General features: G+C 41.0%; 1 protein-coding gene across 4 annotated transcripts in view; it reads left to right on the top strand.

The window, feature by feature from the left end:
• Nucleotides 1–23,696, top strand: part of LOC129824105 (dipeptidyl aminopeptidase-like protein 6) — a 169,101-nt gene extending 145,405 nt beyond the window's left edge. For all 4 annotated transcript variants that reach the window (XM_055883448.1, XM_055883447.1, XM_055883445.1 and 1 more), the window contains 19 exons: nt 2,043–2,163; nt 8,467–8,621; nt 8,874–8,971; nt 9,130–9,256; nt 9,465–9,503; nt 9,752–9,859; nt 10,158–10,249; nt 10,436–10,483; nt 10,615–10,727; nt 12,463–12,510; nt 12,699–12,797; nt 17,760–17,829; nt 18,027–18,221; nt 19,154–19,208; nt 19,817–19,916; nt 20,048–20,106; nt 20,197–20,269; nt 20,468–20,541; nt 20,654–23,696. In XM_055883448.1, coding sequence (XP_055739423.1) covers nt 2,043–2,163; nt 8,467–8,621; nt 8,874–8,971; nt 9,130–9,256; nt 9,465–9,503; nt 9,752–9,859; nt 10,158–10,249; nt 10,436–10,483; nt 10,615–10,727; nt 12,463–12,510; nt 12,699–12,797; nt 17,760–17,829; nt 18,027–18,221; nt 19,154–19,208; nt 19,817–19,916; nt 20,048–20,106; nt 20,197–20,269; nt 20,468–20,541; nt 20,654–20,803 — 1,824 coding nt within the window. In that variant the 3' untranslated portion in view covers nt 20,804–23,696. The remainder of the gene's footprint in view (nt 1–2,042; nt 2,164–8,466; nt 8,622–8,873; nt 8,972–9,129; nt 9,257–9,464; nt 9,504–9,751; nt 9,860–10,157; nt 10,250–10,435; nt 10,484–10,614; nt 10,728–12,462; nt 12,511–12,698; nt 12,798–17,759; nt 17,830–18,026; nt 18,222–19,153; nt 19,209–19,816; nt 19,917–20,047; nt 20,107–20,196; nt 20,270–20,467; nt 20,542–20,653) is intronic.
• Nucleotides 23,697–23,870: the final 174 nt, after the last annotated feature.

Raw genomic sequence — 23,870 nt, 5'->3', positions numbered from 1 at the left:
ATCTTTTTTTATATTCTCTACTTTCATATTTTTTTAAACGTTGTTTCTATCTTTGTTCCCAATCTTTTTCTTTTCATCTTATCCCTCATTGATATAATGAATGGTGACTGATTGAATGGGTCATAAGTCAAGAGATACATTCCACCTTCAAGCTGGAATATGTCCCTTTTTAATTCCCCGTCCACATCAACCATTGACTTTTAAACAAATACCAAGAATATGAAAGATAATAATCATTCCTCTCTCTGTGACTTAAGACAAAGGAAAAAAATAGAGGAGAGTCTGTCTGAGTCTGAACTGTGTTCTTCAAAGACACATTGTTTCCCTCTCCCACCAACGCATAGTAAAGCTGCAGGAGAGGAGAGTGGATTGACGGTGGATTGGTGGTGGTGCCACACACTCATACACCCAGCAGTAGTCTCTTCTTAAAGGAGAAGTTTTATTTTTTACAACCAAATCTCAATTTTTGATGGATGGCATGTTACAGACACCTTTTTTGTGATAATTTTTTTTGGAAGAAACTTACGCCAAACAGCATCCTCGTTGTGCATCCTTCCTCATCCTCGTCGTGCATCCTTCCTCATCCTCGTCGTGCATCCTTCCTCATCCTCGTCGTGCATCCTTCCTCATCCTCGTCGTGCATCCTTCCTCATCCTCGTCGTGCATCCTTCCTCATCCTCGTCGTGCATCCTTCCTCATCCTCGTCGTGCATCCTTCCTCATCCTCGTCGTGCATCCTTCCTCATCCTCGTCGTGCATCCTTCCTCATCCTCGTTGTGCATCCTTCCTCATCCTCGTTGTGCATCCTTCCTCATCCTCGTTGTGCATCCTTCCTCATCCTCGTTGTGCATCCTTCCTCATCCTCGTCGTGCATCCTTCCTCATCCTCGTCGTGCATCCTTCCTCATCCTCGTTGTGCATCCTTCCTCATCCTCGTTGTGCATCCTTCCTCATCCTCGTTGTGTACGGGGGCCCTGAAAAAACATGAACAAAGGCTCCATAAACTCACAAACAAGTCCTTTGAGAAACGGTCTTTAGATGTTGTACACATGAAATGATCATTCCAAACTTGATCCGCAGCGTTATATTCCCTTGTGTGACTGGATGCGTCTCAATCCACCACATCCGCCTAAGTCACACTTCTGCATCTGCGGTGAAAGGTGACAGAGACAGTGTTTGTCAGACCATGAGACATTCAGAAAATCGGTCTTCTCACAAAATCGGTTTGGCCTACAGACAATTATTATTATTACCCCTCTATGGAAAGATGAGACTCTCTCGTACAATAGATGTCGGTTGTTTTGCCCTAGGAAGCCCACAGGCATCACAACGTCCACCTGTATCAGCTGATTTTTTTTAAATGGCGGTACAGTATATATGGAGACTGTTAGTACCAAAAAGAAGACGTTAAATACATGTAAAAAATTATTACAAAAATGTTTCCCTGTCTTTCTTCTATCTCTTAGATATAGGACAGACACTTCAGAACATGTCCTTAAGATTTCTTTTTAAGACCATCTGTTGTTCAATGCGTTTGTATGGGCTAATAGCAGTAAGCCCCCCCCCCCCACCCAAAATGTCATCAAATAGTTTTTTATATGCATCTTTTGATACTTCAAGAGGTCTTAAAATTCCAAATCAAATGGCGAAATGATCCTTGGTATGACCTTCTATAAACAATTTCATATATTGTAGCTTAGTAGAATGGCCCCTCCCTCCCACAGCTTAGACAGGGCTTAGACTCTTATGGGACTCTTCTGTGCATGGTGTGTGTAAGTGGATATGTCTACAGGCTGGAGGAGGAATGTTCTTTTTAGGACTGAGTGAATGTCACACTGTGATGAAGATTACCCAGGAGGAGTGTCAGTCGAAGTGGTTGTTATTGTGTGGAAAGGTACAATCTAGTAATTACAAGGCAGCCACAGTGTCAAGCTGAGAAGACTGCATTTGAAACACGTCAAGAGGCAAAAGCAAAATCACTGAAATGCACAAAACTGTTATTTTGGAGGTACCATACCCAGCATCATGTCCTTTCTTTCCCCAGATCTTTATCTTTGAGAACAACATCTACTACAGAGCGACAGTGGAGAGCAGAACCATTCGCCTGGTGTCCACAGGGAAGGAGGGAGTCATCTTCAACGGCCTGAGTGACTGGCTGTATGAGGGTAGGCAAACTACAAATACACCTTCACTACTGCATACAGCTGAGCTATTCTAACAGAACTACAAATACCAGCAGGACAGAGAACGCTTGTTAGTTACACCCCAGGATTGCAGCAGTATCAAAACATAACGCATGGACTCACAAAGAAACTCCACCTATTCTGTACAATGTTTTAAAAGAATAAGCAAGCCAATATAATCATAACAAAAAATAGACAGTTTTATTGTAGTTTTCTAAGATTAGTTTTCCCCTCTCCTCAGAGACAAAGGCTATCTATGGCTAGTGTTTGTAAGTAATTCCATAAAGAGAAACATCTGGTTGTATTTCACTCTCCCTGTCCCCAGAGCTCTCCATGCTTGTCTCTGTGTTTAGGCAATGTTCATTCATTCATGTCTGCATCGCTGCAATCTCACTCTGCAACTGGTTGCAATCTACACTACTACTGTACTGCCGTTTGTAATGTGGCCATTTGTAATGTTGTCATTTGTAATGTGGCCATTTGTAATGTGGTCATTTGGAAAATCTTCTGCTCAATACGGTATTCATTTCTCCATTTATTTATTTACATTTTGTTTTGTTTTGTTGGATGATGGTTTTACTTTCGATGTCACCCCTTAAATCACTGGATTACTACATGGGATTGATATTTTTTATAGTGTTTTGACTGAGTTTTATAATAGCAGCCTTAGGCTCAAGGTGACAGTGGTACCTCTTCGCTCTCTAGTGGTCGCTGTAGTTCAACCACAGGGCATTCTGGATACCAAATCCATTTTTTGAGAGGAGTATAAACCCATTATAACACACTTATATCCCCATGGGCCACTCTGGCACTATGTAGGCCTACAGTAGCTGTTTTTGATAGTGTGCAGCTGGAAACCTTTCACAAGACTGGTATACAGTATCAAGCAGGATTAGCCATCAACTGTCTAATTAGTGGTTACTGACTAAGCTCTCATAAAACATATTGGCTTTCATATTTGATTAGATTCCTAGATTGTAAACCCACAGTTAAGCTTACCTAATGCTATAATCCATTGTGTAGGTCTAAGAGCGATATTAGATATACATTGTATTTATAGTGTGAATAGACAGCCACATAGTTGCATAATATTTGTCTGCACTCATTATGGAATGACTCCTGAACTGCAGCACCTGATCTCAGAGCAGCATCATCAGACTGGTGTGAGTGTGTGTGTGTGTTTGTGTGTGTGTGTGTGTGTGTGTGTGTGTGTGTGTGTGTGTGCCCATCTCCCTATCTTATCAGAGCAGAATGCTTGGTGTGAGGGTGATATAGTAGTGAGACAGGATAGGATTGTCATGCAGAGTAGAGAGTGCCACACAAAGCCAACAGCACTAGACAGCGCAGGATGTGGATCTCTTCACAACACCCCCAGCGCTGATTTATCACTGTAGTGACAGGAAACGAGAAGTTGTCTGTATGTCTATGGGGTTATGTAATGCAATAGGAAGGGTGTTATTGAGTGGTGATGATCTGGCGACGTGTGCAGTGGATTGGAGCAACACTTCCTTTGATGGAGAATTCCGACCCGAGTTAAGTGCGTAAATGGACGTAATTCCCTTTTTATGCACTTTTCGCTCTATTTGTATTCTGACTAATGTTAACCAGACATGGAAGCAAACTGAAAATCATATCAACATGACATGTATTGCGGCCCCCTACAGTGAAGTAGGCTATAAATAGCTGTGTCGTTATTCAGAATATTTATTGTGTGCCCTGATAATTTGCGTAGATGAAATTTGGAGACTTTATAGGCTTCTTTAGGGCCGAACCTGGCGAGTTGATGTTTAGGCTTTAGAATGTTTTAATTATATGCCCGGGATTTTCACATTTTTATTTTACAGTTTGTATCATGTTAAATATTAGCCACTATCGGGAGCCACCATCAGTAATACCCACATACATTTATAACTGTCACTTTAGTGTTAGTTTCCTTACATTTTGCATCATTCCATTAGCCAGCAGAATACCACCCTGCATCCCACTGCTGGCATGCCTCTGAAGCAAAGCAGGGTTGGCTCTGGTTGGTCCCTGGATGGGAGAATAGATACTGCTGGAAGTGGTGTTGGAGGCAACCTTTCCTCTGGTCTAAAGTAAATATCCCAGGGCAGTTATTGGGGACGTTGTCTTTTGGATGGGACGTTAAACGAGTGTCCTGAGTCTCAGTGGTCAATAAAGATCCCATGGCACTCATCTTAAGAGTAGTTGTGTCCTGGCTAAATTCCCAATCTGGCCACCTAATCATCCCCAGCTTCCAATTGGCTCATTCATCCCCCCTCCAGAACTATTCCCCAGGTTGTTGCTGTAAATGAGAATGTGTTCTCAGTCAACTTACCTAGTAACATAAAAAATATATTAAAACATTGTTAGTTTAACTTTCTTTCTGTTTGTGTCATGTTTGTGTGGTTGTTCCTGAGGTTCGCAAGCAATAGTGGATCATATTAGGCTAACGTATTACAAGTTGTGCAATAATTTGGGACTATTTGAATCCTTATGGAACACAGACCATACGTAGCAGTTTAAACCTGGAGCCTGCCGCACGGTTCACAACGGCTGGACTGTACATTGTCATCACAGTTCCATGATTAGTGAGGTTGACTAGGGGAGATTTATAGGATTTATGTTCAACCCCTATTGTACACTTTTCTCACCTTCCAATATTTCATGGATGGAACAATTGAATATGGCAACTTTCAGGATGAATCAAACCACTGTATTTTTGATTCACCAATATGTTTAGTGTGTAAAGGCACTCCAAAACTGTTTAAATATATATATATATATATTCATAAATACTTTCTTAACCCTAAATAATATGCAATAATATTTTATATCTACCAATTGGTACTGAAAAGGAGAGGAATATGTGTGTATTTAGACCTACATGCCTTTCTTTCATCGATCCCTAGTATTCTGAACCGTTTTCTCCATATATTCTAGTGAGTCTGTCGAGAAAAATTGTATCTAAAGGTACACCAAATTGGCTTTAGATAAATGTACTGGAAAACCTATTGAATGAAAACTCCAGGACAAAATATGTTGGCCAGCAAATGGGAGGGTTCCAGCGGTTGAATTCAATTTATTCAGCATGCGCAAGGGAACGACGCCTGCAAAGCTCATTACGCACCTGCAGAAGTTAACGTCCGACTTCAACTGTACATGTAATAGTGGCAGACATGCACACAAACATATACAGTTGGCATTGCTGTAATGATTTTAGTAGTCCTTGATGTCCTTTGTTTTCATTTTTTAGTCTTTAAAAAAAATGTGCATTGTTGTTTGCTGTTTTCTTCTGTCTCTTTTCTCTCTTTAGTTAATTATCTTGGTTGTTGGTGCATTGGGGGGTTCTTAGGGGAATGGAATTTCTTCTGGGGGGGGGACTGTGGGAGGGGTCTCGAATGGTTGAGGGACAGCTATTGGGGAACTGTGGGGGGATCTTGGAGGGTTCGGGTTCACGTTCTTTTGGCCTGGTGGGAGATCTGTCAACGTGCCCTTGAGCAGGGCATTGACCCTGGATACTTCTGTGTGTCACTCTGAATGAGAGTCTGTTGGATGACTGGTCTGATGTAGTTGTTGATCGGCCAATTCAAATCAAATGAAATAATTTTATTGGAATTAAAGAGCAAGTCACAACGCAATTCAGAATTGACCCCAACCCTGCTATTCATACCCTGGTATGATCCATCATACATTTGGTCTTTTATACAGCAGTCTTCTATGCTTCAATAGAAATTGTTGGATGTCTGCTGTCATACTGTACTGAAGATTGTGTTGACCAGTGTTCTTGAATGTAGTCAATGAGTTATTTCATAATCCGTAACTCATTCTTAGAGAGGGGATCGATGACTCAACATGGTTGTTCAATGTCCAATATACCCATCAATCACCACTCTCCCACTCACAATCTCTGTATGCTGGTCTTCATCATCCTTCGTAGACCATCCTCATTTTCTGTCAACTGAATCAGAGAAACCACAGCCAAGGTCTTTGGAGTTGAGTCATTATTGTGTTTGTTTTAGGGAATGGTTGCTGCCTGTTTGTACTATTTTTCTAATAGGAAGCCTTCCTGGGAGGTCTATGTTGCCACCTGGTGGGCATTGGTGGATTATATTTTACTTTGTCCATTCATTCGCTCTTCACACCTGATGAATGATAAAGACATATGTTGACCCACAATATAATCTGATGTTCTATCTGTCTGTATCGGTTTGGAACACTCCAACACGTCCTACTTAGCTATGAGTAATGGACCTCTCTCCTCCAGTACAGTAAATGGGTGCCAGAAATCAGATATAAACCACAGCACATCTAATGCATTAGCATCTGTTTGCACAGTGTTATGTATTAGATATCCTTTATCAGCACACACAGCTAATGAAGTTGCTTCGGGATAGGATGACATGTACAGTACAGTGTATCAGTAAACAACATACTATTAGCTATACTATTAACCAGTCCCTCTAGGATTTTGACACATTTTTTTTGTGATTTCTGCGGCCAAGAATTCTTGATTTTGCGTAATTTGTTCTGAAATTCTGCGAAACATTTTGCAATGTTTGTTTTTCACGTTAATTTCATATAAAGCAGTAAAAGTAATGTGCTCCGTTTTAGAATGATTTTAAGCAGAATACATCTCTCTCTCTCTTTGAGTATTAAATGAAACAGGAAGTTGCTGAATGTTCTCGATGACAGCTTGACTTTCTACCAAAGATGATGGATAAATGAAGATAGTTCAATCAGGCCATTTACCATTTAATTATTTTTTTGAGTTTGAGTAAAACGCCACTCACCTTGATTATTTCAGCCCTTGAAATTGTTTCACACGGTCTTCTGTCACCATCTTCACACGTGAATAGACTGACAGGCCAGAGGGAAATAACTTTGTTGACATGTTGTTGGATTAGGCCACTTTCCACGGTAAAAATGCAGTAATTCTTCAAAATTATGAACCCGCTTTTGATTACTTACTGTTCAAGAAATAGAGTTAAGAAAATATTTACTAAATAACCTAAAGTTAAAAAAAAAAATGTTTCAAGTAACGATAAAATAACAATAACGAGGTTAAATACAGGGGTTACCGGTACCGAGTCAATGTGAGGGGGTACAGGTTAGTCGGGGTAATTTGTACATGTAGGTAGGGGTAAAGTGACTATGGGAGTACAGGAGGGGACTGAGAACGCTCCCTTGTGGGGCCCATGTGTTGAGGATCAATGTGGATGAGATAATGTTGCCTACATTCACCTCCTGGGAGCGACCCGTCAGGAAGTCCAGGACCCAGCTATTTAGGGAGGAGTTCGGTCCCAGAGCCCTGAGCTATGTGGTGAGCTTAGATGACACTATGATATTGAATTCAGAGCTGTTGTCGATGAACAGCATTGACTACATATACAGCGCCCTCCGTAATTATTGGGACAGTGAAGTATTTTTTGATCTTTTGGCTCTATACTCCAAAAGTTTGGATTTGAAATTAAACACTGACTGTGAGGTTAAAGTGCAGACTCTCAGCTTTCATTTTCGGGTATTTTCATCCATATCGGGTGAACTGTTTAGAAATTACAACACTTTTCGTGGATAGTCCCCCCATTTTAGGGCACCAAAAGTATTGTGACAAATTCACTTATGTGTATTCAAGTAATAAAACGTTAAGTATTTCGTTCCATATTCAAAGCACACAATGACTACATCAAGCTTGCGACTCTACACATTTGTTGGATGCATTTGCTGTTTGTTTTGGTTGTGTTTCAGATTATTTTATGCCCAATAGAAATAAATGGTAGATAACGTATTGTGTCATTTTGGAGTGACTTTTATTGTAAATAAGAATATTATATGTTTTTAACACTTCCACATGAATGTGGATGCTACCATGATTACGTATAATCCACGAGTCATTCTGGATGATCTGTGATCATGGTAGCATCCACATTCATGTAGAAGTGTTAAGAAACATATTATTTACAATAAAAGTGATGCCAAAATGATACATTATGTACCATTCATTTCTATTGGAAGGCACATTTCAGTTGAAGGCATTCAGTTGTATAATTGACTAGGTAACACCCTTTCCTTTATGGATGAAAATACCCTCAAATGAAAGCTGACAGTCTGCACTTTAACCTCATAGTCATTGTTTAATTTCAAATCAAACTTTTGAAGTATAGAGCCAAAAGAAGAGAAAATGCTTCACTGTCCCAATAATTACAGAGGGCAGATTGTCTTGAATGATAAATTGACATTGTTTGTGATACAGTAGTTAATTGTTTATGGGCGTGTATGCTGTTACAGAGGAAATACTGCAGACCCACATAGCCCATTGGTGGTCTCCAGACGGTCTCAGACTGGCCTATGCCACCATCAACGACACCCTGGTGCGCAAGATGGAGGTTCCCATCTTCACTGGCGCCCTGTATCCAACAGGGCTGGAGTATCACTACCCTAAGGTACAGTAGGTCCTAGATACAGTCTCTTCAATATTCTCGGTCCTTTCTGCTCTCCACCGCCTTGACCTTTCTGGGTTAGGGGTATTGAATGAGTACGTAGTGTTGTTGTGCAGAACATCCAGAAAAGGGATCAACTCTTATAGAGTTGTATGGATCTGACGGTCGACTTGTCAATTGTCAGTTGTCATTATAGATACTGTATAACCCACAGAATGATATTATCTCTGGCATAAACTGTCTCTGCCCCTGCAGGCCGGGGAGGACAACCCTGTAGTACACCTGTCTGTGGTGAGTCTGAACGGACCCCTTCACACGGTGGAGATGAAGAAGCCAGACGACCCCAGGATAGGGTGAGGGTCTCACTGACTGACTGACACTGTGACACAAGGTTAAAGGTCATATTTACTACCCTGTAGGGGATAGCAGAGATGCAGACTTGTCACCGTTCAGGTAACCCTGCAGAAAACAGTTGTAAGTGTGTTGTAACACATTCCATTCTTTCTTTTAGAAGAGAATATTACATCACAATGGTAAAGTGGGCCACCAGCACCAAGCTGGCAGTCAACTGGCTGAACAGAGCTCAGAACAACTCCATACTGACACTGTGTGAGGCCACCACAGGAGTCTGCACCAAGGTGAAACATGCACACACACACACAGACACACACAGCCACCCTCTCTTACATTAGCCCTACTTCTTTCTTGCCTCCTCTGTCACAATGCAAGTTGTCTTTACTTTCTGTCCTCACCATTCAAATAAAATACTGTAGTATGTAACTTGAGAAAAAGCACTGTGGACATGCATGCAGTATTCATTTTGTAACCGCCATGTTATTGTTCCAGAAACATGAGGATGAAAGTGAGGGCTGGCTACACAGACAGGTAAGTGATAAGAATACTAAAAGCATAACATGTATCACAACACACATAAAAAAAATTTGATCCAGTGAAATACATACATTACAGGAGGAGGGGGTGGGAAGGACAGAAGTGCAGTTTAACAGTTTATCTGTCTCAATATACTCACTCACTCACTCACTCACTCACTCACTCACTCACTCACTCACTCACTCACTCACTCACTCACTCACTCACTCACACCCACCTACTTCTTTCTCTTCCTGTTGCAGAACGAAGAGCCACTCTTCTCCCATGACGGATACAAGTTCTTCTTCACCAGAGCTATTCCTCAGGGTGGAAGGGGAAAGTTCTTCCATATCTCCATGTCCACCTCCCAGGTAAAACACCTCAGTTTGTTCTCTTCTCTTAAACTGTAGCCGGATTACAGAGCAGCGCACTGGACAGCCCACAATGCACCTTTTAAAAGCATTTCCCCCGACGTCTGCGGAGAACGCACTCATGGTAAACGCAGCGCAAGTCAAGTTCAATGCGCTGCCCGATAATGTACCTTGGATTGAATCCCGGCCTCTGTATGCCCAGCCTGGTCTGTATGAGCTGTACGAGCTGTTATATATAACCAACTCTTCTATCCAGAGTTGTAGTTGTCATGCAATGTGATGTATTGTTCCATTCCAGCCAAACACCAGCACAGACACTCTGCAGTCCCTGACATCAGGAGACTGGGACGTCACTCAGATACTGGCCTACAGCCAAGACAGGCAGCTCATGTAAGCCTCTCCGACCCATACATTACAGCAACATGACCAAATAGTACCATTATGATTTCCAAATGAACATATCATTTCCTATTGCTTATAGTTGATCAAATGTTACCATGGGTATTTGACTTACCTTGTCTTGTTCAGGTAATGGTCATTAAACTCCAAACTGATCTTCATGACAATGTTTTACAGATACTTTTTGAGCACAGAGGATGATCCAAAACGACGACACCTCTACAGGTATAATTACATTTGGGGATTTAGCTCTCTAATGGTTATTCTGTGTGAGATCACTATTTAGGTGTCTTTAAAAAAAAATCTAATAGCGTATAATGCTAATAGCTTGGTTTACTGTATCTATCCTATGTCAGTGCGGACACCAATGGCCCATTTAATCGCTGCTGTCTGTCGTGTGAGTTCAAGTGTGGCTATGTGGACGGCTCCTTCAGCCACAACATGCAGTACTTCCTGCTCAACTGTAAAGGTGAGTGCTCCTGACCTTGAATCCTGAACACTAAGCAGCATATGTTGCAGTTAACTGAATCGGTATATTTTTGTGATATACAAATACATTGAAGTCTTTCACTATGCTGACAGGGTTTTAGTGGGTGTTTAGTGTCAAATGTAGATTTAAAAATCTACATTGACACTAAACATGCTCAGTCAAAATATTAAATTGAATTAGTCAATGCTGTGGCAAAAGGTTGTATTGACTGTGACAGCAGTCGGCACTAACCAGTGTTTCTATTTGCCAGTCAGACAACTCAAGCCCCTTGCCAAATGTGAATCGCCAGCCTGCATCCTAAAGTGTTCCTGCTGTGTATCAAACTACAGTAGTTGGCATAGAGCCCTATTTCCTGCCCTGCTTCCTGTGTGTCAGACAGGGTCTATCTATAGAATGAGAGTAGGGCCCATGGCCTTATTTAAGTCTGTGTTCTCATTTCCTCTGAGAACGTTCATCATCCTTATTTCTCCTACCAGTGCGGTTGTCACGACAGCTGATTTGTTTAGAGGGCCCGCTCCAGAGAGGAAAAAGAGCAACCATTTTTTCATTAATTAGCTCTGTGAGAGGAGACCAGCCCTGGTCTGACTGTCTGGAGTAATAATAACAGCCGGGTATTCATTCAACTGCTCCCCAAGGTGCTACAGACAGACAGTGGCTTCTCAGTAATGACACATGGCTGGCTGAGAGGTGTTATTTCTAGACGTGCATTACTAAAGATGGTAAGAGAAACAGAGTGCTCATTCCACCAATTCAGTGCCTTTTGAGAAATTTAGATTCTGTTATAAAGAGCACATGTTCAACTTCATAAAAACAAGTTTTCCCATCTCAACAGGTTAAATAAAAATTACAATAGTAAGTGCCTAAGTGCAAAATAAAGTATCCGGGTTGACTGTATCAGGGTTGACGATTTCATCTTAAATCAGCCATAAATCCCCTTGAGACAGGGGGATTGGAAGCTTGTTATGTGCAACAGGGAGTGGCAGTTAAAGCTTCATAAAAAAATGAATTGTTCAAACATTTGTAGCCTGTCTATCTGTGCTCAACCCACTCAGTATTCCACCACAAAACACCAGAAAATGGCCAAAAAGAGTAGAACCAGTTAACTGGCTTTTACACTATGATTTGACTATTAGATGTTTAATGTTTCTTTTAAAAAACATATTTAAACGAGAGTTCAGTTCATGGAACAGGGTTGACCTTAAAATGAGGAACATAATTAAAATAATCACTAATCACATTAAATTAATATGAATCTTCAGAAATTATTTTAAATGACAATGATGGTGACATCTTGGAGAACTATTGAGGTTAAGTGGGACAAAGTCTTCTTAGAAGTAACAGAGGGTGCACAGGGGCTGCATTTTGGCAGTTTAGCAAGTTTAATCATATTAAAAAAATCTGATTTAAAAACAATTCTCCATGGGGTCTTTATTAAAGGACATTTTAATTTTACATTCTTTTAAATACAATATTCTGGCACAATTTCTTCTTAAAATAGCAAATGGACACAAAAGGTACCTTCGTGGAATAAACCAGAGGCATTTTTGAATGAGCTCTGATTTGAAGTGAAATGCTACAGAAAAAAAGGGTTTGAGTGTTTTGTTTGCTTCTCCATTTGAGGCCATTCATCTGAACCTTAAAATGCTTCATCCTATAATAACTGACAACCTCCACCCCTTTCTCTCTCTCCCTCTCCACATGTATCCCTATCCAGGCCCTGATGTACCCAGTGTTGCCATCTACAGTACCAAAGACAAACAGAGTGAGTGTCATGAGGCCTGACCCTGGCCTGTACCATAAAGAGCACTGAAGCTGAGCGGCCTTTTATTCAGCCTAGTGTCTTTTATATCACACATCATTCAATGGGAAATGTGTTAGATGCTTCATGAAGCTGCCATTCAGACACTACTGTAAGTGAACAATAAGACTGTTTCTTCCATGTCACTGCAGAGGTCCTGGACCTGGAGACTAACGAGGGAGTGAATAACACGTACCACAGCATGCAGATGCCCAAAGTGGAGTACGAGACCATCACCATAGACGATTACAGTAGGTATCCCTCCATGGTGCACCTATTCATAGGAAACTACCAGCCAATGCCTGCTTCAGCTTCAGATGACATTATATGGGTTATTGTCTTCATAAATGCTGTTACAATGGCATTGGTTATGATTTGATATGATAATGTAATATTAAACCATTTCTGGGTAACAGTTGTGATTTGTTTTAAATTAAAATGGTCAAAAACAAACAAAAATGAAGGAACAGGAACAGATTTGGAGAGCCCATGGCATACAGAGTTTGGGCAGAATATCACCTGTCGCGCAACCTCATAGTGTGGAAATACACTGCTCCAAAAAATAAAGGGAACACTTAAACAACACAATGTAACTCCAAGTCAATCACACTTCTGTGAAATCAAACTGTCCACTTAGGAAGGAACACTGATTGACAATAAATTTCACATGTTGTTGTGCAAATGGAATAGACAAAAGGTGGAAATTATAGGCAATTAGCAAGACACCCCCCAAAACAGGAGTGATTCTGCAGGTGGTGACCACAGACCACTTCTCAGTTCCTATGCTTCCTGGCTGATGTTTTGGTCACTTTTGAATGCTGGCGGTGCTCTCACTCTAGTGGTAGCATGAGACGGAGTCTACAACCCACACAAGTGGCTCAGGTAGTGCAGTTCATCCAGGATGGCACATCAATGCGAACTGTGGCAAAAAGGTTTGCTGTGTCTGTCAGCGTAGTGTCCAGAGCATGCAGGCGCTACCAGGAGACAGGCCAGTACACCAGGAGACGTGGAGGAGGCCGTAGGAGGGCAACAACCCAGCAGCAGGACCGGTACCTCCGCCTTAGTGCAAGGAGGTGCACTGCCAGAGCCCTGCAAAATGACCTCCAGCAGGCCACAAATGAGTTTTTTACTATTTTCTACATTGTAGATTAATAGTGTAGACATCAAAACTATGAAATAACACATATGGACTCATGTAGTAACCAAAGTATTAAACAAATCAAAATATATATATTATATTTTAGATTCTTCAAAGTAGCCACCTTTTGCCTTGGTGACAGCTTTGCACACTCTTGGCATTCTCTCAACCAGCTTCATGAGGTAGTCATCTGGAATGCTTTCCCCAACAGTCTTGAAGGAGTTCCTGCATATGCTGAGCACTTGTTGGCTGCTTTTGATTCACTCTGTGGTCCAACTGATCCCAAACCATCTCAATTGGTTTGAGGTCGGGTGATTGTGGAGGCCAGGTCATCTGATGCAGCACTCCATCACTCTCCTTCTTGGTCAAATAGCCCTTACACAGCCTGGAGGTGTGTTGAGTCATCGTCCTGTTGAAAAACAAATGATAGTCCCACTAAGTGCAAACCAGATGGGATTGCGTATCGCTGCACAATGCTGTGGTAGCCATGCTGAATTCTAAATAAATCACTGACAGTGTCACCAGCAAAGCATCGCCACACTATCACACTTCCTCCTCCATGCTTCACGGTGGGAACCACACATGCGGAGATCATCCGTTCACCTACTCTGCTTCTCACAAAGACACGGCGGTTGGAACCAAAAATCTCAAATTTGGACTCATTAGATCAAAGGACAGATTTCCACCTGTCTAAATGTTCATTGCTCATGTTTCTTGGCCCAAGAAATTCTCTTCTCTTATTGGTGTCCTTTAGTAGGGGTTTCTTTGCAGCAATTCGACTATGAAGGCCTGACTCACACATTATCCTCTGAACAGTTGATGTTGAGATGTGTCTATTACTTATTTATTTGGGCTGCAATCTGAGGTGCAGTTAATTGCCGATTTCTGAGGCTGGTAACTCTAATGAACTTATCCTCTGCAGCAGAGGTAACTCTGGGCAAGCAGTACTGGAGCACCAAGTCTAGTTCCAAAAGGCTTTTTAACAGCTTCTACCCCCAAGCCATAAGACTCCTGAACAGCTAATTAAATGGCTCCCGGGCTATTTGCATTGTCCCCACCCCACCCCCCATTTTTACGCTGCTGCTACTCTGCATAGTCATTTTATCTCTACCTATGTACATATTACCTCAATTAGATTGACTAACCGGTACCCTCGCACATTGACTCTGTAGAGGTGCACCCTGTATATAGCCTCGCTACTGTTATTTTATTGTTGCTCCTTAATTATTTGTTATTTTTCATATTTATTTATTTAATTTTTTACTTCAGTTTATTTTAGTAAATACTTTAACACTTTTTTTCTTTTCTTAAAACTGTATTGTTGGTTAAGGGCTTGTAAGTAAGCATTGCACTGTAAGGTCTACTACACCTGTTGTATTCGGCACATGTGACAAAAAATATTTGTTCTTGAAATTGTCCATATTGACTTACCTTCATGTCTTAAAGTAATGATGGACTGTCGATGGACTTCTATTTGCTTATTTGAGCTGTTGCCCTAATATGGACTTGGTCTTTTACCAAATAGGGCTATCTTCTGTATACCACCCATACCTTGTCATAACACAACTGATTGGCTCAAATGCATTAAGAAGGAAATCAATTACACAAATTAACTTTTGACAGGGCACCATTGTTAATTGAAATGCATTGCAGGTGACTACCTCATGAAGCTGGTTGAAAGAATGCCAAGAGTGTGCAAAGCTGTCGTCAAGGCAAATGGTGGCTACTTTGAAGAATCTCAAATATAATATGTGACCGACCGGCTCAAATCGCTCTTATGTAGCAAAATTAGAAATTGTGTTTTTTACATTGGATAAAAGTAAAGACTCAGAGCTACAAAATGGTATATCATACACTACATTTTTGAGGAACAATGGGAAAGTAATAAATTCACTTTTGAGAAAATGGCCTTTGAATGTTATGGTACCTAGTGAAGAGCTTTTCTTTGTCTACACCCATTTAGCATCATTCACACCCTCTAAGCTTTATCCCCACCCATCTCGTTTTGCTCTCGGAGCATTCAGAGCGCACACTTGACGCTCTGGCCGATTATTTGTTTACCTCTAGATAACATGAATACAGCCTGCTGACGTTTACTGACACCGGCCATATTCAACGGGTGTTGTGCCTTCGTAAATTCATCAGTTATTCTGCGCTCTGGCATACTCATACTGAATTTACGAATGCACCCGAAATGGTTACTTGCATAGTGGAGTCTGTTGTTAAGACATGTAGCTAGCTAGCTAGGTAGGTAAACCATGAACCTAGCTAGGTAAACAATGAGTAAGATCATACACATCACGTAACGTTTGCTAGCGAGCCAGCCAGCTAACGTTAGCTAGTTAAACAACAATGAACATAGTGCCAAATCCTGTCGTTACTACCCTGCATGAATTTGCTGGGACCTAACCAACCAGGTTCAATGTTAGCAAGCTAACATTAGGCTCTAACTAGCTAAGCAAATGGTTCTGATACAAATAATAACATCATACACGTAACGTTAGCTAGCGAGCCAGCCAGCCAGCTAACCTCAGCTAGCTAGCTAACAGTATACATTAGCTTGAAACAAAACCTCTTTCTATCAAAATTAGAAACGTGTAATATTTTAAAATTTTGCTAGCTAGACTATCTTACAATATCATGCATGATGGATACGTCTCCATGTCACGGATGCCATGCCATGGTTGCTCTTAGTTAAGGAGACAGGTGTTTTCTCCATCTCTTTAGCTATCAACACTTATGCAGCTCCACTATACAATACATTTTTAAAAAGCCGCGTTCGACAGGATTACCAACACAGACTGACCAGCTCAAATAGACAGAAGCCTTCTATATGGCAGACCAATCTGAACTATTCTCTCGGCATGTCCAGCCCACTCATCTCCTGGGAAGTAGTGACCCGCGACATACGCCTAGTTTCCTGAAATGAGTCACATATAAATTTTGATATGTTTAACAGTTTTTTGGTTACTACATGATTCCATATGTGTTCATCCATAGTTGTGATGTCTTCACTACTATTCAACAATGTAGAAAATAGTAAAAACAAAGAAAAACCCTTGAATGAGTAGGTGTGTCCAAAATTTTGACTGGTACTGTATAAAACACAGGATAATCACATTTTTGACTGCACTGGGCCTTTAAGAAGAACAACATGCACAAATCATTCACTAAAAACCCTAAACATCTACTAAATCTTGTAATAAATCATGTGGAAATTGAGCAAGTTGAGGTGACTAAACTGCTTGGAGTTACCCTGGATTGTAAACTGTCATGGTCAAAACATATTGATACAACAGTAGCTAAGACGGGGAGAAGACTGTACATGATAAGGCGCTGCTCTACCTTCTTGACAGCACTATCAACAAGGCAGGTCCTACAGGCCCTAGTTTTGTCGCACCTGGACTACTGTTCAGTCGTGTGGTCAGGTGCCACAAAAAAGGACTTTGGAAAATTGCAATTGGTTCAGAACAGGGCAGCACGGCTGGCCCTTGGATGTACACAGGGAGCTAATATTAATAATATGCATGTCAATCTCTCCTGGCTAAAAGTGGAGGAGAGATTGACATGTTGAATGAACCGAGGTGTCTGTTTGAACTACTGGCACACAGCTCGGACACCGATGCATACCCCACAAGGCATGCCACCAGAGGTCTCTTCAGTCCCCAAGCCCAGAACAGACTATGGAAGGCGCACAGTACTACATAGAGCCATGGTTACATGGAACTCTATTCCATATCAAGTAACTCATTCAAGCAGTAAAATTAGATTTAAAAAACAGATTAAAAAAAACCTATGGAACAGCGGGGACTGTGAATCAACACAAACATAGGCACAGACACATGCACACACACACACGATAACATACGTACACATGGATTTTGTACTGTATATACAGTATGTGGTTGTGGTGGAGTAGGGGCCTGAGGGCACACAGTCTGTGAATGTATTGTAATGTTTTTTAAATTGTATAACTGCCTTCATTTTGCTGGACCCCAGGAAGAGTAGCTGCTGCCTTGGCAACAGCTAATGGGGATCCATAACACATTCAAATACACAGTCTTGTTTCTTGCAGCTCTGACAATGCAGATCCTGAAGCCAGCTGGTTTCATAGACACAGCTCACTACCCCCTACTGCTACTAGTGTAAGTATGGCAATAACTACCCACACACACATGTTTTTCTAGATATAAACATAATATCTATGAATCACACCAACCCCAGTAGGGATTATATTAGAATTATATCACATTCCGTTTTGACATTGGACTCATGACTTTGGACCCTGTCACAGAGAGCTATAATGGGGTCATTGGTTCAGCCTGTCATCTGTTTCCCTCAGGGACGGAACACCTGGCGGACAGATGGTGACAGAGCAGTTCCATGTGGACTGGGCCACGGTGCTGGTGAGCAGTTACAACACCATTGTGATCCGCTTCGATGGCCACGGGTCCGGGTTCCAGGGCACCAAGCTCCTCCACCACATCAGGAGGAAACTGGGTGTGATCGAGGAGAGGGACCAGATGGAGGCCCTCAGGTGAGAGACAGACACCTGGACACAGTAGAATGTTCCTTGAGAGTTCAAGTCAATGGTCCTACTTAATGATAATATGCTAATACCATGTTACGTCTTACAGTATTTATACTGAACAAAAATGTAAACGCAACATGTAAAGTGTTGGTCCCATGTTTCATGACCTGAAATAAAAGATCACAGAAATATCTATTCTCTCAAATTCTGTGCACAAATTTGTTTACATCCCTGTCAGTGAGCATTTCTCCTTTGCCAATAATCCAGCCACCTGACAGGTGTGGCATATCAAGATGCTCATTAAATAGCATGATCATTACACAAATGCACCTTGTGCTGGGGACAATAAAAGGCCACTCTAAAATGTGCCGTTTTGTCACACAACACAATACCACAGATGTCTCAAGTTGAGGGAGAGTGCAATTGGTATGCTAACATAAGGAATGTCCACCAGAGTTGTTGCCAGATAATTTAATGTTAATTTCTCTACCATAAGCCTCCAATGTCATTTTTGAGAATTTGGCAGTACGTCCAACTGGCCTCACAACCGCAGACCACATGTAACCACGCCAGCACAGGATCTCCACATCTAGCTTCTTCACCTGCGGAATTGTCTGAGGGGAGGGGGGTTATTTCTGTCTGTAATAAAATAGTATTTCTGTCTGTAATCAAGCACTTTTGTAGGGAAAAACTCAATCTGATTGGCTGGGCCTGGCTCCCAAGTGGGTGGGCTGTAACTCAGTAAAACATATTAAATTGTTGCATGTTGCATTTATATTTTTTGTTCAGTATATATGCAGGTACAGTTTAATTATAGTGGGAAAAAATTATTATGATGTTTTTGTTTCAGGACGTTCGTTACTGGTTTGTTGGAAATGTAATACCTATTTTTGACCTTCCAACCAAAGCATTGATTGTTTTTTTCTTCTTTATTCCAGACTGATATCCAAAGAAATGTACATCGACAAAAGTCGAATTGGAGTATATGGAAAGGTAAGGACAATCAATGCTTGAAGAAAGCAAGCTAGCTACTTATTCAAACTACGTGAAAAAAACGTAATTGGGTTCCCTTTACTTCCCTTCTTGTCAATTCTTGTACTGTATTTGAGCTGAAGAAAGAGTAGCTCAGTTGGTAGAGCATGGTGCTTGTAATGCCAGGGTGGTGGGTTCAATTTGCATAAAAGCGTCTACTAAATGACATATATATTCAGGGCTTTCACTCCATCTAGAAAGTAGAGCAGAAGCTCACCCTCTCATATCTAGGGGGGTACATGCCAAATGGCACTCTATTGTAGTGGACTACTTTTAACCAGAAGTAATGCACTGTAAAAGGAATAGTGTGCCATTTGAGACGCACTATTACTACACTACGGTCCAGCAACAACACAGAGTGGACAACATAAACAATTCAATAGGTTTCAGTTTGGCACTCAGTCCTCCTTTGTCCATTGAAGGTTTGAGTGTGTATTCAGTTTGAATTTAAATTGGGAAGAAACTACCTTTGGAGTGGTGTATCTGGAGTCTCTAGCCTTGATATGTCATCAATGTATTTCTGTACTGTCGGTTCAGTAAACTTGATACTGTAACATATCTATCCATAGGTTTACGGAGGATATTTGGCCACAATGCTTTTAAGTTCTGATGACTCCCTGCTTAAATGTGGAGCCGCCGTCTCGCCCATCACAGATTTTGAGTTATACGGTATAACGTGATTTTCTTTAGCAACACAATTTCTTACTGCACGAATAATTTATCCCAACAAACTATAAATTGTTCTATGCACAGTGCCTTATAACATGATATTATGTGTGTGTTATTTCTTTATTCTCCAGCTTCAGCATTTTCAGAGAGGTACCTTGGATCACCAAAGACAGACTCTCGAATATACTCGGTAAAGACAACAGTTCACACACTGTATTTACACTAGTCAGTCAATGTGTAAGATGCTATGTATTTCATGGTGGCATTCTCTTTCCTTCAGATGGCAAGTTTAGCACACCGGGCAGGTCGTCTCATGGACAGGAAGTACATGATTATCCATCCAACTGCTGATGGTACAGTCATTACTTTAAACACTATCAATACATTAGCCTGGTCCCAGACCTGTTTTTGTTGCCTTTCCAACTCCTATTTGGGCATCGGCTAATTAACTGTCAAAGTCATTTTAACTGATTGAGCCTGAATGTTGTTGAAGTACTGTGACTGAATATAAACATCTTACACATCCTGTTACCTGCTCTACCTTCCTACAGAGAAAGTCCATTTCCAGCACTCTGCAAAATTCATCAATCATTTAATCAACGAGAAGGCAAATTACTCTTTACAGGTAAGCTTGACAGTTTAGCTTTACGACACATTTAGGACATTGCAATGAAGGCGTAATGAGCAGGGTATCAAATATTGTGTTACCTACATTATTTTCTGTTTCTGTACTGTAGATCTACCCAGACGAGGGACACTTCCTGCATAGCGATGGCACTCGGCAACACCTGAGCCAATCACTGGTCAACTTCTTTGAGGAGTGTTTCCGACTGCCGGACATACCGAGCGAGGAAGAGAAGGACAAGGAGGATGAGGGCGATGGTTAAACCAGCTGACACATGGTTAATGCACTGGCCAGTTACTACAGCACAATATGCAACAAATCTTTCTCAACTCATTACCCCCACCCATAGCCTGGTTCCAGATCTGTTTATGCTGTCTTGCCAACTCAGCTGGTCAACTAATGATCATTTAGAGTTGGCATTGGTGAGACAGATCGAGGATCAGGCTAACCTACTCCATCCTCTGTATAATTTGGGCTTCTCTTTAGGGCACAGTACCTGCATGTACCAATAACCTCACACCTCACCCTTTCCTCTTCTTCTTCGTCACTTCTGGTTGGCTGACAACTGGACTGGCCAGCAGACATCAAATTGTGCTGCTGTTTTTATCCTCTTAGATGTAACGGCAACATTTAGATTTTCGCCTAAATAGACATACTCAAAGGTAACTACTATTCATGTGTAATTACATAATTCTGACATGCAAAAACTTGGTATATTTGGAAAGATGACATCTGGGAGATGATCAGAAGATATGAGTTACATAGTTCAGAATACACAAGATCAAGCACATACAAAATAATTTATATTTTATTTTTGAAAGTAATCTTTCATTGACAAGCTATAAGGGAATTATTGATGCCAAGAGCTGGAAACACATGATGGCTTCCACATGTGAACAATATCAGGAAAAAAAATGGGATTGATAGACCTAACAACTAGAAATGGGCAGATATGCCAGGTGTGGTCACAGAACGTTTCCAAGTGTCCCTAAACCTCTCCAAAGTGGCATTTGTCTGTAAATTAGATAATTCCAGTGTTCTTACATATTTGGAATCCCTTAATGCGAATTGTTCAGTATAAAACACAATTTCTACCATATCAACCTCACGCAAACATTGTGGTGGTGTTATTCAAGTGTCCTTTCAACCTCTCCAAATGTGGTAATTGCACTGTTTTTGCACACTGGATGTGCCCAAAAGTTAATGTTCACTATAAAAACTAAATTTCTACAACACCAACCTCTCTCAAACATCTGCGGGGTGTCAGGGGACATCCAATGTGTTTTCATCATATTTTTCATGCGCAAAGATAGTGACTCGATGTTGCCATTAAGTCATGTCATCAGATACATTTGGCGATAGGCTAGATTTGTTCCTACCAACCTAGAGATTAATGTCATACCCCCATTTAGCTATAGCTCAAAACACAGACCAAATCGAAGTTTACCTTGTAAGATGTCTGCTGTTTGGTGAAAACGTTGTGTAAAATCAACAGGGGTGGTGATCAATAACTGTAGGTCACAGGCAGACAAATAAGACGTCCTCATGATCTGTGGTATCCTGGTTTACGGCGTGAATCAACGTATTCCATGTTTATTTCGTTTATGCTTCACAACACTAACCAGAATGTAGGTAGCCGACATCTCGAAATGAGGTCATCGGCTCGGCCTGCCCTTATGTCCACATATGGCAGTAACTCACCAAAGCTTCTAAAGGCACAGAACAACAGCAAAGATACTCCGCAGACACCCTGCTTTTGCAAATAGGGGCTACCGTTCTCATACCAGACTGAATTGAAAAATGAAATAGGGCCCCCAAATAATGGGTATTTTACATTTAAGAGGTTAACATCAGAATCACGGAAACAATCAGAAACATTCTGGTGGTTGGTGAATTATGTAATTTGACGATGGTACCAAAAACAGGTAACACCTCTATGGCCTCCATCCTTACTGCATTGGAATTGATTAGTCATAACATTCGTAGGGGAAATTTTGTGCTATAGACTTGTGTGTGGGGGAGAGATGCAACCCTCGGCGGTGTTGACTCTGGTAAAACATTTATTTTTATCTTAGCAGTGATCCAAGTTCTTTTTTCTTTTTCTGGACCAAATAAACTGGTCACTGAAGGAGACCAGTAAACCCACTTGTGGATATCAGATGCTGTAGTGAACCACCCCCACACGTCTACAGCACAAAATATCCCCTATTCCCTTCCCAAATATCATTGCTAATCAATTCCAATGCAGTAAAGATGGAGGGAACATACAGGAGCTACCCATGGTTGGTACAATCATTAGAAATGACATAATTCACCAACCACCGGCAACTTTCGGAGGATTGTATCCATGATACTAAAACAGCAGTAGCATTTCTTTCTCTTCATTGGGGTTTGTAATGTTCAGTATGTCTTTCAAGTATATATGTTTTTGAATTGATGTACGGTGGTTACATTTGGACGTCCTTTCCAAATGAGGACACACTGTTTGATCCTACATGTTTGTTAACTATTTTGACCTGTTTTGGGATTTTGACATTGAGTAGGACATGTATTTTTCTCCTGTCATTTGGAATGGAGCTCTAGTGTTGTGTTAGTCACTGTGCCTTACTACTAGGGGTAAACCAAGGTATTCATGTCAGGCACTATAAACCCTTCAATGGAAACGTCATTTTTCATGTAAGCAAGATTGGTCAAAGCCAGCCCCCAGTTGTCCTTCCTCCAACAACTGCAGGCACATGTGGAGCTCTATAGTTATATATAAACAAATATTGTACAACATGACACGTAATAACTTCAGTTGAATCGTTAACAATCTGACCAGTCCATATGTAGGAAAATGTGATTTTATAACACCCATGATATATGTACTATATAACACAGTAATATTGTGCTTGTATATTAGACACCTGGCCATGTTCTGGCTGTTGTAACTACATCAAAAATTCTTGAGGCACATTCTGTGTATCTTTTCTAATTTGGCAAGTCACAATGTTTGGTTATTTGTTAAACAGCTTGAATGTCCTTCGACATGTCATTTCTGTTAGTATTGTCAGTGAAAGTTTCTAGTCAGCTGATGTACAAAATGTATAAATCTTACATTGTTGAAAAGTCCTGAACTATGTGTGCGACTTGTACATAAAGCATTTTCAAATTTATCCGAGGACATTTTGTTCTTGGTGGCTTTGTATTGATTGGACACACTGCCCTCCTGTGTTCAAAAGGGGCAAAACTAAAGAAGGACGTTAACTCCTACCAGATACAAGCAACATCAGTTATGGTAGGACACTATGCATGAAACAGAACAATGCTCTTTAGTAGGATCTAACTAG

Source organism: Salvelinus fontinalis, chromosome 26, assembly GCF_029448725.1.
Source record: "Salvelinus fontinalis isolate EN_2023a chromosome 26, ASM2944872v1, whole genome shotgun sequence".
Lineage (NCBI taxonomy): Eukaryota > Metazoa > Chordata > Actinopteri > Salmoniformes > Salmonidae > Salvelinus > Salvelinus fontinalis.
Note: the sequence above shows the minus strand (reverse complement) of the source record. Positions and strands in the feature narration are given on the sequence as shown.